The sequence below is a fragment of the Sceloporus occidentalis genome, unplaced genomic scaffold, assembly GCF_023333645.1.
Source record: "Sceloporus occidentalis isolate IW3139 unplaced genomic scaffold, rSceOcc1.0.p SCAF_3, whole genome shotgun sequence".
NCBI lineage: Eukaryota > Metazoa > Chordata > Lepidosauria > Squamata > Phrynosomatidae > Sceloporus > Sceloporus occidentalis.
The window spans coordinates 67,198,367-67,214,160 of record NW_028316983.1 but is presented as its reverse complement, the minus strand read 5'-3'; the positions used below and the strand labels follow the sequence as shown (position 1 = coordinate 67,214,160).

General features: G+C 41.8%; 1 protein-coding gene across 1 annotated transcript in view; it reads right to left on the bottom strand.

Moving 5' to 3' along the window:
- CELSR2 (cadherin EGF LAG seven-pass G-type receptor 2) overlaps positions 1-15,794 on the bottom strand; it is a 132,018-nt gene that overhangs the window by 65,063 nt on the left and 51,161 nt on the right. Inside the window, exon 3 of the mRNA XM_089518291.1 lies at positions 9,069-9,291. Coding sequence (XP_089374417.1) covers positions 9,069-9,291 — 223 coding nt within the window. The remainder of the gene's footprint in view (positions 1-9,068; positions 9,292-15,794) is intronic.

Here is a 15,794-nt window from a genome sequence, read left to right as displayed (position 1 = left end):
CCTTATATTGGGCTCGGAAGCGAATGGGCAGCCAATGGAGATCTTTTAGAACCGGTGTTATATGGCTGGTCCTGGGAGCACCAGTGACCAGCCGGGCTGCCATGTTCTGCACCATTTGCAGCTTCCGAGTTTGGTATAAGGGTTGCCCCATGTAGAGTACATTGCAGAAATCCAATCTCGAAGTTACCAGAGCGTGTACAACCGTTTCTAGGTCCCTCTGGGCCAGGTATGGGCGCAGCTGGCGAATCAGCCGAAGCTGATAACAGGTGCTCTTGACCGTCGCACTCACCTGAGCAGTCAGGTGAAGCGACGAGTCCAGAAGCACCCCCAGACTGCGCACGGAGTCCTTCACAGGGAGCGTGACCCCGTTCAGGACAGGTGGAACCACCGCCATTCCTGGGCCAGGAGAACCTATCACTAGTACCTCCGTTTTCTCTGGATTCAGCTTGAGTCGGTTTTCCCTCATCCAGCCCATTACTGACTCTAGACAGGCCACGAGAGGAGAGACGCCATCCCCAGTCACTGCATCAGTCGGAGACATAGAGAAAATGATTTGGGTGTCATCAGCATACTGATAACCCCGCGCCCCATGTCTCCGGATGATCTCTCCCAGCGGTTTCATGTAAATGTTAAATAGCATGGGAGACAGAATGGCTCCTTGAGGGACCCCCGTTTTAAGGGGCCTCTCATCGGAACACACGTCTCCCAGCTGCACCATCTGGGACCTCCCGGAGAGGTAGGAGCGGAACCACTGGAGTGCAGTGCCCCCGATTCCCACCTCTGCCAGGCGTCCCAGAAGGATACCATGGTCTATGGTATCGAAAGCCGCTGAGATGTCCAAGAGCACCAGCAGGGACACGCTTCCCCTGTCGATGCCCAGACGGAGATCATCGACCAAGGCGACCATGGCCGTCTCAACCCCGTAACCCGCCCGGAAGCCAGTTTGAAATGGGTCCAGATAATCCGTTTCATCCAAGACCGCCTGAAGCTGGACAGCAACCGCCCTCTCGATCACCTTTCCCAAAAATGGTAGCAGCGAAACAGGCCGATAATTATTATGTACCAGGGGGTCGAGGGAGGGCTTTTTTAGGATCGGTTTTACAATGGCCAATTTAAGATCCGATGGAAATAGCCCATCCCTCAAAGATGAATTAATTATCCGGCGTAACAATGATGTTACCACCGGTCCCCCCTGGGCCGCTAACCACGAGGGACAGGGATCAAGAGAGCAGGTTGTTTTCCGAACACTTCCGAGGATCTTGTCCACATCCTCGGTACTCACCAACTCAAACTGATCCAGTTTAACATAGTCCACGGAGGCTCTGGACACTTCTACATAAAAAGGTGTTTTTTGTTATTGATCAAGTCAGTGCAATAGCACTCTGGGTTCTGCTTCATTTTCTACCATAAGCTCACGTGTTATCAGAGCTGCTCCTTCTCTGTTCCACACCTTTGGGTACCTAGAAGGGGGAAATGCACTCAGAGAGTATGTTAGTTTATGCATTCTTGTAATGGGAATTAAAGGTGACTTCATGCTGTTGTTTCCATGTGGGGCTAGTACAGCCAAATTGCCAAGGCCTAAGCCCTATTGCTAGTTCCCATCAAGAGTAGATGTACTGATTGAATCAACTGAATTGGTTAGTCAACACTTAAGTAATTCCCAATGATTCAGCAGGTCTACTCTAGCTGGGACTAGAAATTGTATTATGGTCCAAAAATTTATCTTCTAATATATTAGCCAAACCAGTGAGAGCAATGACAAATGGTAAGATTATCTTCAGTGGCATCTACACTGCAGAATTAATATAGTTTGACACAGCTTTAACTGCCATGACTCAATGCTGTGGAATTTTGGGATTTGTAGTTTTGTGAGATATTTAGCCTTCTCTGTCAGAGAGCTCTGGTGCCATGGCAAACTACAAATCCTAGGATTCCATAGCATTGAGCCATGGCAACTGAAGCGATGTCAAATTCCATTAATTCTGCAGTGTGGCAGCAGCGGTTAAAATCAACTGTCAATCAGGAGATGATGATGAGTTGTCAACTTGATGTATGTTCACAAGCCTAACAGCCTGCCCATCCGAGACACACATAAATGCACACACTTGCATCTGAGGAAGTAGACAAATGTATCTAATGAAGTAGACTGAAGTCTATGAAAGCTCATACTGCCAGTGTCTTTATTTCAGTTAGTCTTAAAGGTGCTACAAGATCTCACTACATACACACCTGAAAAGTTTTAGATGTGGCACTTTACAGACTGGAGTGGGCAAATTGTGAGCCACCTGGGCACTTTAGTGCCTACCCAGCCCTCAAGCAGGTTCACAGCAAACCTGCCACCCATGCAAAAATACTCATATTTCTGTGGGGAATGACGGCAGCACAAGGAGCACAGGCCTTGTTTCTCAGCAGAACCACATTTCCAGAATTCTGACAGGATTTCAGTTCTCCTGAGAAACAAAGCTCAACTACCCTTGCAAAAATGAAGCTATTTTTTGTGGCAGCATAAACTGTGGTGATACATCAGAAAAGATGCTATAGGTTTCATAGTAGCAGCAAATGGATATGCAGGGTGGGGAAGGCAATGTGTCCTGCTTCTGAGGAATCTTGTATAGAGCAAAGAAGTGGGGAAAAAATCTGGAGGTGAGCTCTGTGGCAAGAATCAGATATAGTCATCTGTGTCTAACTGAATGACTAACAGATTGATTCTCTATAGTCAGATGCCTTTTCATTTCTCCTTTTTGCAATCCTCTGATGACACAAAGAAACTAACTGCTAGGATCATGCAACTGAGCTTCCTGGCACCAGATCAGGAACAAAGAGAGAAATGGAAAAAGGAGCACACAATTTAAACGTTTCTGGTAAACATGTTTAACATTCACAGGTGGTACATGATCCTATGCTTCTTCCATTGGGAAATTCCTTAATATGTCACCTTCCCTTATGTGTTCCCTTGGGAACACTGACACCCTTCTGCCTGCCAATAAACTATATTTGCATTAAGGTGAACTCACTTCCACAAGCTAGCCAAGAATGACTGTAGAGATGAATACTTTGCATTTTTGTTCACTATTTCCTCTACACTCCCAACAGAGAAGACTGTTCCATTGTCAATTATGGCAGTTCTCCTGGACTGTACCACTTCAGACTGCAGATTGGACAGTTAAATGTTAAAAAACAATACAATCCTACAACCCCCCTCCTAGTATGCTGTGAAATGACTTTAGTTTAACCCTTTTCTGACATGCTCAATTTCTTTGTGCAAGTAGGAAGTAGAGTCTATGAGAAACCATGTGCTCTCTCTCATGCCCTTACCACATATGCCTGGGGTAGGGCTGTGGATGAGGGAGAAAAAATCTCAACAATTTTGAAGGCTCATATGGAAAAACAGTCTGTGCCCAAGACCAATTTTGCACACATTTGCTCAGAACTTAGGCCCAAGACAGACGGGCAGGAAGGGCGTGCCAGTGCCAATTCAAGGGTTCAGGAGCACGCACCAACCGCATGCTCCCAAACCTTAGCACATAAAAGCAGCGCCATGATGGCGGCCTCCTGTCCCACTAAGGGCTCTTTCATACTATACAGTTATAGCACTTGGATGCCATTTTAATTACCATGGCTACATCCTACAGCATGCTGGAATTTGTAGTCTGGTGAGACATTAGAGCTCTCTGACGGATAATTCTGAATACTTTACAAAACTACAAATCCCAGGATTCCATAGGCTGATGCCACAAAAATGCAAATTCTGTAGCTTGAAAATAAAACGTACAACTTTACTGTTGTTGTGTGTCTTCAAGTTGTTTCCAACCTATTGTGACCCTAATTGTGACATATTATGGTATTTTCTGGGCAAGATTGTTTCAGATGGGGGTTTGCCTTTGCCTTCCTATGATGCTGGGAGAGTATGGCTTGCCCAAGGTCACCCAGTGGGTTTCCATGGCTGAGCAGCATTTTAGCCCTGTTCTCCAGAATTGGAAACCAATGCTCAGACCACTACACCACACTGTTTCTCTGTATCTACAACTACCATTAATATATGCAATGACTCTATCAGTGGCCCTGTTCATCCTGTCTATGCAGGAAGAGGAACATTGGTAAGGTAAGGTACACTAACAGAGCAGGTGTTCTCTGAGAACATTTCTTTACCTCTCTCCCTTTCTTGCACTGAACTTCCCATCAGCCCCATATGCAAGTCTACCTTGCAATTCTCACTGATCCCAAGGCAGAAAGTCTCAATAGCTAGGTAGTCAACCATTAATGCTTTTGACCCAGGACTTACAATTTTTGCAGCAATGTTCCAAATCAGTTACCCACAATAAATTTCCTCCCCATTGCCTGTGTCCAGAGTTAAACCGACAGCTGGGTTACTGGAGCAGGCAGCCCTGCATGGAATGATAGGCTACTCAGCCATGGCCATTGCTGCTTATCGAGGCTGGAAAATGCACTCCTCATCTAAGTAAGGCAGGCCTTCTGTTCCCCAGTGACCCCACAGCTCGATATTGCTCTCTTGGGCTGATTCATTATAGACTGTCAACACTTGGCAAGCTGGTGCTGCCCCTTCCCCCCACATACAATGGGGGGTAAGACTGTGACAAGTATGCAGAGCAAACCGGGAGCTCCATCCTACCCTTGGCCAGGGACAAAGAGGCCTTGGCTGGCTGGCTCCTTTGTGCTGGGCTAACAATAGGCTTGGAACTAGAGGGATTATGGAGTGAGCAAAGCCAGGAAATGTGGAAAGAGCTTTACAGTCTCATCACAGTAGCTCAAGTGAATGCTGATGGCCTCACTCACAAATATCCTATCCAAGCAAGAATGATTAGAATGGGAAACAAGAAATACTAATCCCAAAGGTGAGGAAGGAGAGCCTTTTCTCCAAGAAGAGGTTTCTTTCTGAGTGCAAGTCAGAGGCATTAAAGGTGTTGATGCAGCAATTGGGGAAAGAAAAATACTGGACAGAAACTATAGCCAAGTGTCTCTAAATGTTTGGCAAGTGTAAAACAGCCAAAGTCAAGAAGGTAAGCAATGAGTGTGCCGCAAAGCAACAAAGAAGGGCACCAACCTGTGAGAGCTCTCTATGATGTTGACATATGATGAAACTGAAAATGCAAAAAGAATGCTGCATAAAACAGACTCCTTTTTTCTTGGGCTGAGTTTATGTGATATGATAACACTGATTATTAAAACAGTTGGTCTATAACTATCATAATGTGGAAAGGTAGGAACCTAAAGTGAAGAGGGAACTGTGGCATGACGTGTCTACTTCAGTTAACATGTAGATGAGGCCTTAGTAAAACACTTCCAAAATCTCAGTAAGCAAAGGACCGGGATGAGTGGGTAGGTGGGGTAGATCAGGCGTTTTATTAGAAATCCATTAAGGCTGCAATCCTAACTTGGACAATCTTACCCAATCTGGTGCTCTTCACTGTGTTTGACTATACCTTCCATCATCCTCAGACATGCCTTGGGATGACAGGGGTTGCAGCCAAATACATTTGTAACAGTCAGTTGGGGAATTTCATACAAATTTCATACAAAGGAGTAAGTTCCATGTGGACACAGAGGAACTTAATGGAGCAGACATGTTTTAAGCTGCCACTGTACAGTATCTACTTACAAACATTTTTCTCAAACATACAAGTTCTTTCAGAGTCAACATTATGGGCTGCTTGCATTGTTTGTATACTGGGATTCTACTCTCTACTCATGAGCCTCCCTTCTTTATTAACAAGTAATTAGAATTATTTCATCCATCAAAATAATAAGAAAGGAACACTGTAGAGATCTTGTGCAGAGGTTTTTGTGGAAACCTGTGACAGTAGTTCATACTAATTCCATAGGCTCTTGTTTTCCATTCTTTGATCACTGCAGCACTCAAATCCAAATATACACATTTTAATATACATTTTCTGTCCTGCTAGAATTTGAAACCCTTGTTTTTCAGCCCCCCCTCCCCCCCCCCCCCCCAACTATGCATGTTTCTCTGAAAGAAGGAATGCTAGGGTAAGATCTCAGGTTCATTCTTTGAGTCAAAAAACATTTTTCTGGAACAGACAATAATGTATAATAGTGCTTCTCACACCAGATACAAGTAGACATACACACGTTTGCATATTTGTGGTGGACCCTATGGAACACACATACCTATATAGAACTAGTCATATGTGCAAACAGAGCTGGATAAGAGCACATGTGGGCAAATCTGAAGAAGCAACTGCTTCTTTACACTTGGATTGCTTTCTCCCAAGACAGAAATACTCTCAGTTCAAGGATATGCCCTTTGGCTGTCCTGATTAAACTTTGTTAAAGTTATCTAAAGGAGAAGTAAAAAATGGAAGACAGTGTGGTATAGGGGTTTGAGTGTTGGATTATGTAGGACTCTGATCACACTCTCTCAGATTTAGAGGAAAGGAACGAGAAGCCCCCTCTGAAAAGCTCTTGCCAAGAAAACTCTATGCTAGAGTCAAGCTGAAGGCACATAGCAACAACCACAGTAAAAAGGCATTTAATTTTGCAGGTAAGTGAGGGGAAGTGTTGCTCACTAACTTTGGATTTGTACTCTGGCTGAAAGTAATATACCTGAAATTATGGAATCTGATCCAGGTTCACTTTCAGTGATGCCAACTCTCAGCCAGAGCACATGTTAGTATGCTCTCCCCAACCTTCACCCCTTTGTTGCTCACAAAATGCAAATACCCTGCTTACTGCCTTTCCCTGGCCCACCCACAAGGGGACAAATAAACAATGGCTGCTATCCAAAAACCCCTGGGATAAATGAATTTTCCAGGAGACAGGAGGTGGGGTCAGTGTGGAAAGATATATTACACTTTACACAGAGGTGGGGAGAGAGCTTTTGATATTCTCTTCGCCTTATTACTCTGGAATTCTTTTGTTTTCTTTTTGGTTCTACCACTTTACCTGCTCAGATACTGGAGGGAAAAGCAGGGAAGGGACCTGATAATATGAACTAAAGAGATATCTTAAAGGAAGGAACTAGGAACTTAATTTAAGAAAGAATTGGTTTAATTTAAGAACCGATCTGTCCTAACATAGACAATACATAGATCAAAGGGCCAAAGTGTTTATTCAACTCTTCCATCTTTGCTCATGCAACTTTGAAATACAACTCTCTTTCTTGCTTGATTTTTGTAATTTTTGCTTGAAAAAATCCAGTTTATTTGCTGGAAATCACTGGTGACATGAATCTTGTTTCTGCCATGATCTTACTCAGAAGGTGGCCTAAAGGAGAGTCCTCTAGCCTTCTTCAGCAGCACTTTTCAGAGGTGTTGAACTTCAGTTTCCACCAAAACCATGCTGGAAGATATCCAGGGTGTGTCTACACTGCAGAAATACAGCAGTCTGACACCACTTTAACTGCCATAAATCTATCCTACAGAATCCTGGGATTTGTAGTTTGGTGAGATACCAGAGCTCTATGATAGACCAGGGTCAATACCTCGCCAAACTACTAATCCCGGGATTCCAAAGAATGGAGCCATGGCAGTTAAAACAATAACAAACTACATTATTTCTGCTGTGCAGTGATGTCAAACTGCTTTATTTCTGCAACATGGATAAGTTCCAAGCAGAGAGGGTTAGACTACACTCTATAAGCTTGGACTAGACCCCTGTGGCCCCTTCCAACTTTAAGATTCTAAGATTTCAGTTTGTTAAATGAGAATAATAAGACTGGTTTACTTGAGAGATGGGGTGGAAATGTCATAGGTTCTAAAACCAATTTAATCTCTACTTAGATCCTGCCATGTGCTGTACCACCAGAACTCACTGTACACTCGGCAGTGCAACAACAACTGGAAGTGGAAAAACAAGAAAAGCAAAAGGTGAAGATAGATGTGCTTGCTGCCACACTGCCAAAGGCTAGGGAGACTGCCAACATGTCTATCAGCAGTGCATGTGGCCTAGAAGTCATATGCTGCCCAACTCACATTACAAAGCTGCTGTAAGAATCACATAGTATCATACACCCCAATCATTTTGAACATTCCAAACTTCAAATTTCTCTTAGCAATATTACAAAGTGTACCAGTATATATACAGTGGATCCTTGTTATACGCTGGGGTTTGGTTCCAAGATCCCCTGTGTATGTCAAAATCCATGTATGCTCAAGTCCCATTAAATATAATGACATAGCAAAATGGTGTCCCTTATAAAAATGGAAAATCAAGGTCTGATATTTGAAATTTTTACTTTTTTTGAATATTTTCAAACTGTGGATGCTTGAATCCGTGTATTAAAACTCCGTGTATAAGAAGGGCCGACTGTACTACTAAAACCATATTACATATTTTAATTCTTCTCCCATTTTCTTGGCTTTGTTGTTGTTGTTGTGCAGCTTCAAGTTTTTTCCAACTTATGGCAGCACTAAGGGGAATCTTATCATGCGGCTTTCTTGGCAAGATTTGTTCAGAGGGTTTTTTTCCTTTGCTTCCCTCTGAGGCTGAGAGGGTGTGACTTGCCCAAGGTCACCCAGTGGGTTTCCATCACCAAGTGGGAATTTACACCCTTGTTTCCAGAGTCATAGTCCAACATTCAAATAACTACATCATGCTGGCTCTGTGGCTCAGCTTTACATTTAATTAATATATTTGTGGCTTTTATCATGTCTCTTCTTTATATCTTTTTTTTTTTTTTTTGTATTTCAGAGGAGTTTTTAAAAAACAACCCAAACAGGATCAATAATTATAGGCCTGTTACAGACAGACCAAAATAAAGCTGCTTCGAGTCACTTTGGAGGTATGGTATTTCAGTGATACATGAGTCCTAAGAGTCTGGAAGCTGCCCCAAAGCTGCACTCCAGTCCTTAGGACTTGAGCGTGGCTTTGGTGTGGCTTTTGGACTCTTAGGATGCATGCATCATTGAAATACCATACCTCCAAAGTGACTCGAAGCAGCTTTATTTTGGCCTGTCTGTAACAGGCCATAGTAAACGTATCTCATAATCCAGAGTACAAGGAAAATTTCTTAAAAGAACAAAATGGCACACTAAGGTACACAAATGGGCATACACTTTAACTCTCCTTTCCACCTTGCCATGCCAGATACTTACGTGAGGGTAATGGTGAAATGGAAGCGCTGGCGCAACCCTTTAAAAGTGAGGAAGGAGTGGGCTGGGAAGCTGCGGGTACTCATCTGACAGTAGGGCTTCTCATAATCTCCAGACAAGCAATCACACTTGAATCCACCCACCAGAAGGTTGACACATGTTCCGCCATTCTTGCAGACTCCTGGTGTGCAGCGTCCCAAGCGAGAGTTCACTTCACAGTTCTCCCCTGTGGCAGAAGCAGAGAAGAGGCATCAACCCATCTTCCTCATAAAAGGTCACACTACAACATACCTATTGTAAAAGTGTTCCATGCAAAAGATTCAAAGAGAGCAGCCCCCAAATTCTGAAGATCTGTGAATAAACCATTCAAAACCTCTTCAAGCCAAATGAATGAGTATCAGTAATTAAAACAACTGAATCAGAAGGTAGCCTGAATGCTTGACAAAATAGAGGTCTGTGACTAACATCATCATTTTTTTTTATTTTGAATGCCTTTGGCTGGTGAAAAAGCCAGTGGAGTTTTAAAAGCTTGCATCATGTATTTTGTGCATTTTGGTTGGCTGAATAAAAGTATCACTATTTTGTGAATTTGAGAAGTTAGTGTACTTTGTATATATATGTATAGATCAAGTAGTAGACAGCACTATCCCACATCCCATCAGTTTTGTTTCAATACAGCTTTGACAATCCCCTTGAGCATGGTCACTGGCTTGGGATAATGGGAGCTGCAGTCTAACCTAGCAGGAGAGCGCCATTGGAGGAAATCTGTCCTGCTTTAAAAAAAGAAGTCAGTGCTTCACTATAACCCTGCCAAATGGAGCCAAAGTGCAAGAAAAAAAACAGTAAGAGTAAAAGAGCTTGAGTGACTCTGAGCAGTTATAGAGTATAGATATTTGTCTGGAACCCCTGAAATGAACTGCTGAACAAATGTCCCTTCACAACATTGAAAAAACAAGGCAACCTTTGTGAATTGGACTCTTAAGAGTTAGCCACATATGCTAGGGTCTGAAGAACATCACGCTAAGCATTGACATCACATGCAAAGATGTCAGGTGAATAGGGTTATATCATGGCTAAAAAGGCTATCTATGGACTGCAGGAAATACATGAATCCATGCACAATTCAAGCACGAGACCTAGAGTGAACTGGGCTCTCACTATGCAGCTACATTTGAAATAATTTCCACTTACTAAAACATCATCTGATGAAGGGAGCTATGATCCTTGATCATTGTGAACCTGAACCCAAGCTTCAGCGTAAGACAATAGCAACACTCAGAGCAAGAAGTCATGGCAAATGAGCATTTCTGAATACTGTGGTTTACAGCTGTATAACTGAAGGCAGACTTCTCTATACTCAGTCTTATAGATTTGATGGACTACAATGTCCATAATCCCCAGAGAGCAATATCAGGGCTGGTTAGGGGTGATGGATGCTGCAGTCCAATTGGAAGACAATGGATAAGAGATGGCTGATCTAATACAACTAACTGGGTATTGTTCTGTGTCTTTGGATTCAGAAAGGGAAAAAAGGCTTTATCTGTCTAAAATAGTAGTTGCCAAAGAACCAGATCATACCTTTCAACTGCTAGCAATAAAAATTAATCAGAGAAGTAAATGTTTTGGTTTCACAACAAACATGCTTCTGGGATGATGAGAGATGACTGCCTGAGTCTCATTTGTGGTATTCTTGTTTTAAATTGCTTTATCTGTCAAACACTTTATTAAAAACACACACACACACAACACAGCAATTATGGGGGGGGGGGGGGGAAGGCTCCGGGCCACAATCATGCCCTTAGATCTCCATCTGTGGTTCAAATCAGTAAAAGAAAGAAAGCAGAATCACAAAGAAATCACAAAAGAGGGATTTCAACATAATGGCTGTATTCATAGATAGCAAATGAGACCAGCAACAAAATATTGTGCAATTGGAGAGCTCTTGTTCAGTATTTCAGGTGGCCATGTTTTCTTCTCCAGTGCTCTACATCTTTCCATTTTGCCCCTGCAGTTTTCTGCAATTCAAGTGCTTATTCCCCTTTAATTGGCATGGTTGCATCTTATGGAATCCTGGTATCTGCAGTTCAGGAAGGATTGTTTAGATTTCTCGGTCAGAAAACTCTTATAATGCCTCACCAAATGACATACCCCAGGATTCCACAGGATGTTGCCATAGCAGTTAAAGTGGAATCATAGACCATAATTGTGTGCGGCAAAAGGCCTCCTGTTTTTTCAGTAACCCTGTTTTGGCCAGAACCAGTGGTTCTTAAAACAGTGGGGCAGCAAAACCTAAAGGCCATGATCTTCCTCTTCCAAAACCCTTTATGTGAAAATATACACGTGTTGAGTTAAATATTGACTTTACTTAAATAAAACTGTTCTAATTTGAACAGTGCTATTTCCTTATGAAGTGTCAAAATATCAATATATATGAACGTGTGAATGAAAATATGCACATTATATAAACAAAATACTTTTATTCATATGCTATGTCAAGGGGGGAACGTGTCATCCATAAGTAGGTGTAAAGGGAAGTCCCAAAAGTAAAAACTTTGAGTAGCACTGGCCTAGACAGATGTCATAACTCAGCACTTGATTTCACCACTTGTGTCTGATCATAGGCTGGGGTGGACAGCCAGGACATGCCAAAATTCAGATCCACAACACCCACAGTGAGCCCCACAACACATTTTGGACAAAGATTTCCCAGAAATGAGACACAGAAGTGACCAGAAGTCATCTGCTAGTTTTTTCAGCCAGTTTTGGCTAACATTTTAGGGTTCAGGGGTGTTTAAAGGCATAACACTATTCCAGGTGCTTTTTGTGTGTAACTCTGGGTGCATCTACACTGTAGAAATAATGCACTTTGACACCACATCCTATGGAATCCTGGGCTTTGTAGTTTTACAAGGTCTTTAATTTTCTCTGCCAAAACGACAAATCCCAGGATTCTGTAGGATGGAGCCGTAGTGGTTAAATTGGTGTCATCTACAGTGTAGATTCACAATCCAGAAAACAATAACAAAAGAGGGGGAAATATCTGGGTGCTTTCGGAAGGGCTTAAGGCTGTTAAAAAGGGGTCATGCAAGCTACATACAGATGACAGTCTACCATTTTTCCATCCCTGCGATGTATGATATGAGACTGGTCCCTCAGCTGTGCGGTCTTCTGGACAGAGACTGCTGTATCTAAACAGTGTCTAAAACCAGGTAACCTGTTAAGTGAGACAGATGCCTGAACCAGGGACAAGCAACATTGGCCTCTAGGCTCCATGTGGACTCCCTAAAACACACCTCACTGTATTTTTGATGCTGTTGTTATAACCAATAAGAATCACACTCCTGGAAGTGCAATTCTTCTGTAAAATGAGGCATGTAGCCCTGATTTACTAAAAGTATTTTTTACCAAAATCAAGTGATTTATTTTTTTTCAAGTGGAAGTGACCTCCCAGGCACTTTTGGTTTAGAAGAAAAATTATAGCACATTTTTTGCCAGGAGTTCAATCCACAGAGTGTTAGCAGGGGATTAGCCCTTATGCCCACTAAAGCTGGCCATGTGTTAAACAGCTGTTTTAAACAGTGATAATTGGCTCTTTGACTCTTTTCCTGGCACAAAGTGCCACTGGTTTATTGTTTATGACTATGACACCCAAAGGATCATTCTGCATCTAAACAGGTTTGCTATTACATTAAGCTATCTTTGCAAATCTGCTTCTAGATACCTCCACCATCTGAGATGAGATAGATGGCAACAAGAGAGAGACAGCACTTCACGTCTGGAATGCTCTAATGTTTCTCTAAAGGAAGTCAATCTCTTTCTACATCTTTCAGAGATTTACTATTTCATAGACAGGTCAGCTTAGCTAGTTCTAGCATATCAATAAGTTTATTAACCATTGCTCTGTTGTTGGAGCCTCTTTTTCCTTCCAATTTTTGGCAAAAAGAATGCAAGCTGCTGTGACCATGTATAACACCAGCTTCTAATGCTTATTTTCATCTCTCTTTTTTTAATCTAACATATTTAAAAGAAACAACTCAGGTTTCATTGGAAAATATATCCCAAAGATCTGACACGTTACTGAGTGTATTTCTTTCCAAAACAAAAAAACAAGCTTCATTTATATACCGCTTCATACCGTCTAAGCAGTGTCTACGCGGTTTACAACTGTAAGCTAACACTTCCTGGCTATTGGACAACTCCACCAACTATGAAAAAATGTTCCAACTGTAGCCTTCCAGAGCTTTCATATGCTTTTAATGGGTGAGCCAGAGTGGTGTCATGATTTAAGCATTCGACTCTGAAAGCAAGTCACACTCTCTCAGCTTCAAAGGAAAGCAATGAAAAACACCCTCTGAATAAATCTTCCCAAGAAACCCCTGTGATAGATGCACTTTAGGGTCATCATAGGTCAGAAATGATTTATTTATTTATTTATTTATTTATTTATTTATGGTATTTATACCCTGCCCTTCAGCCGTAAGGGCTATCAGAGACTTGAAGACACACAACAACAATGCTTTTAATCCTGGCTGAAGGGAAGAGTGAGATATCTAAAAAACAAAGTTTGTTATTACAGGCCTTTTAGGGCCCATACAAACAGGCCAAAATAAAGCTGCTTCGGGTCTCTTTGGAGGTATGCTGTTTAAATGACACACACATCTTAAAAGGCCAGAAACTGCACCAAAGCTGCATTCCAATCCTTAGGACTGGAACCTGGCTTTGACGTGGCTTCCGGTCTCTTAGGATGCATGCAGCATTTAAACAGCATACCTCCAAAGTGACTAGAAGCAGCTTTATTTTGGCCTGTCTGTACGGGCCCATTGGAAAGAAACATGAAAAGATTTAATTGTGGAGGACTTATCAGGGCAAATGTGAAATACAAACTGACATAAGACAGGCATATAATAATTCAATGAAAGTAGAACTTCTTACTATTTGACATTGCTACATAGTTTATCTTTCTAGGTATGCTGATTAGCTAGTAATACCTATGGTGGTACAGAAAGTAAGATATAATGAAAAGGAAGAATAGAAATGGAATAGATAGATGATGACATTAAGAAGAGTTTAATTTAATGGAGACACAAGGAACAACATATATTTTCTAAAAGTTAAAAGGAAATCAGGAGGAGGTAGAATTATGAAAAATCATTTAAGAGTGATGTAAGATGCCTGTTGTTATTTATGTTTTATGTTTGTAAGAGTGAATACCTGAATAATATGATTTATTTAGACTGTTGTAATAAAGATCACAATTTTTTAAAAAAAGAATATGAAAGCTCATACACTCCTACAGTACTGGGGCTCTTTGAGACAATAGCAAAGATCATAAGATCTAGAATAAAATTCTGAAATAAGTACCACTGATACTAGTGTCCAGTTTGTACCCTCAAGTTGGCTCTGGCTGGGATTTCCCACCAAAGCAGAAAATACTTAGCATCCACACAGAGCCTGTTTTAGCACTCTCAGGTGTGACCTCTGAACCTTAAGTCCATATAGTTCTTACCTTTCCATTAAGTGAGTGACTGTGTGTGTGTGCACACGCGCGCGCGCACGCATGCCTGCATGTTGTACAGAAAGTGTCCTTTTACTCCTTAAATCATCCAGAGATTAATCAAGGCTCAGGCTGCATTTAACAGTGTAAATCTTGGATAGCAAGTCTATCTCAACCAACACTTGTTCCCGAGAGTTCTACCAACCTTGAATTTGTCTGGATAAAAAAAGTTTACTATTGAAAAGATTTCCATACAGAATAGGTATCATTTTTAAAAAAAAAGACACAACAACAGGGATATCTGTTCTTTGCACACACATGCAGCTGCCTTTGATAATAATGGAAACTGTTTAACAATGGGATCACGTATTCAAAGAAATGATGCTCATCTCCCAATCATGTGCTGTAAGCCCACAAAGCCCCTTTCCCTGTGATACCAACAATATAGAGGCCTGATGCTTTAGGCAGATGGATGCCCACATTTTCATGCTCTTTTGCTCTTATCTTAATTTTGTTTACAGAGTTTCATTTCCAGGTTCCCATGGCATTGTGGGGGCGGGAGATACTACAGGCGATTGTGGGTTTTAAAAAAACTACATCTGGTACTTCAAAACTAAAATTAGAGGGGAAAGATATGTGCTGGCTAAACAGGCTGTGCTCATAATTAACAAACCAATAAACTTAGGACATTTTCCCCAGGACATTTCTGTACCCAAAATGGAGGAGGAAGAGAAGGAGGAAATTCTGCATCCTCACAATGTACATTTACTTATTGCCAAAAGAAACAACCTCAGTTCAGATTAGCTTTGCATCCTGTATATATTATGCTACTTTGTAGATCCTTCTTTAGTCTGCATAATTTATTCTGGTTCTAAAAGTGAAGGTGGGAGAACAAACAGCTAACCAGAACACTGAAGCCTCTCATCTTCTAACACAAAATCCTATTTCAATGCCTTGCCCTATCTTCTAAAAAATCAGTGAACACTGCCTACAGTAAGTCCAGTTCAGGCAGAGAGCTGAGACATCACCCCTACCACCATGAATTTAAGTTAAAGGCAAGAGACTATTACGTAGGACATTGAACTGTGTTGGTTCTTAACCACCCTCCAGTCAATCTCAACCCATGGTGACCCTGTGGACAAGACATCTCCAAGACTCTGTCCTCCACTGCTCTGCTTAGTTCCTGCAAATTCATTACCAGTGACCTCCTTAATAGAGTCCATCCATCTAGCATG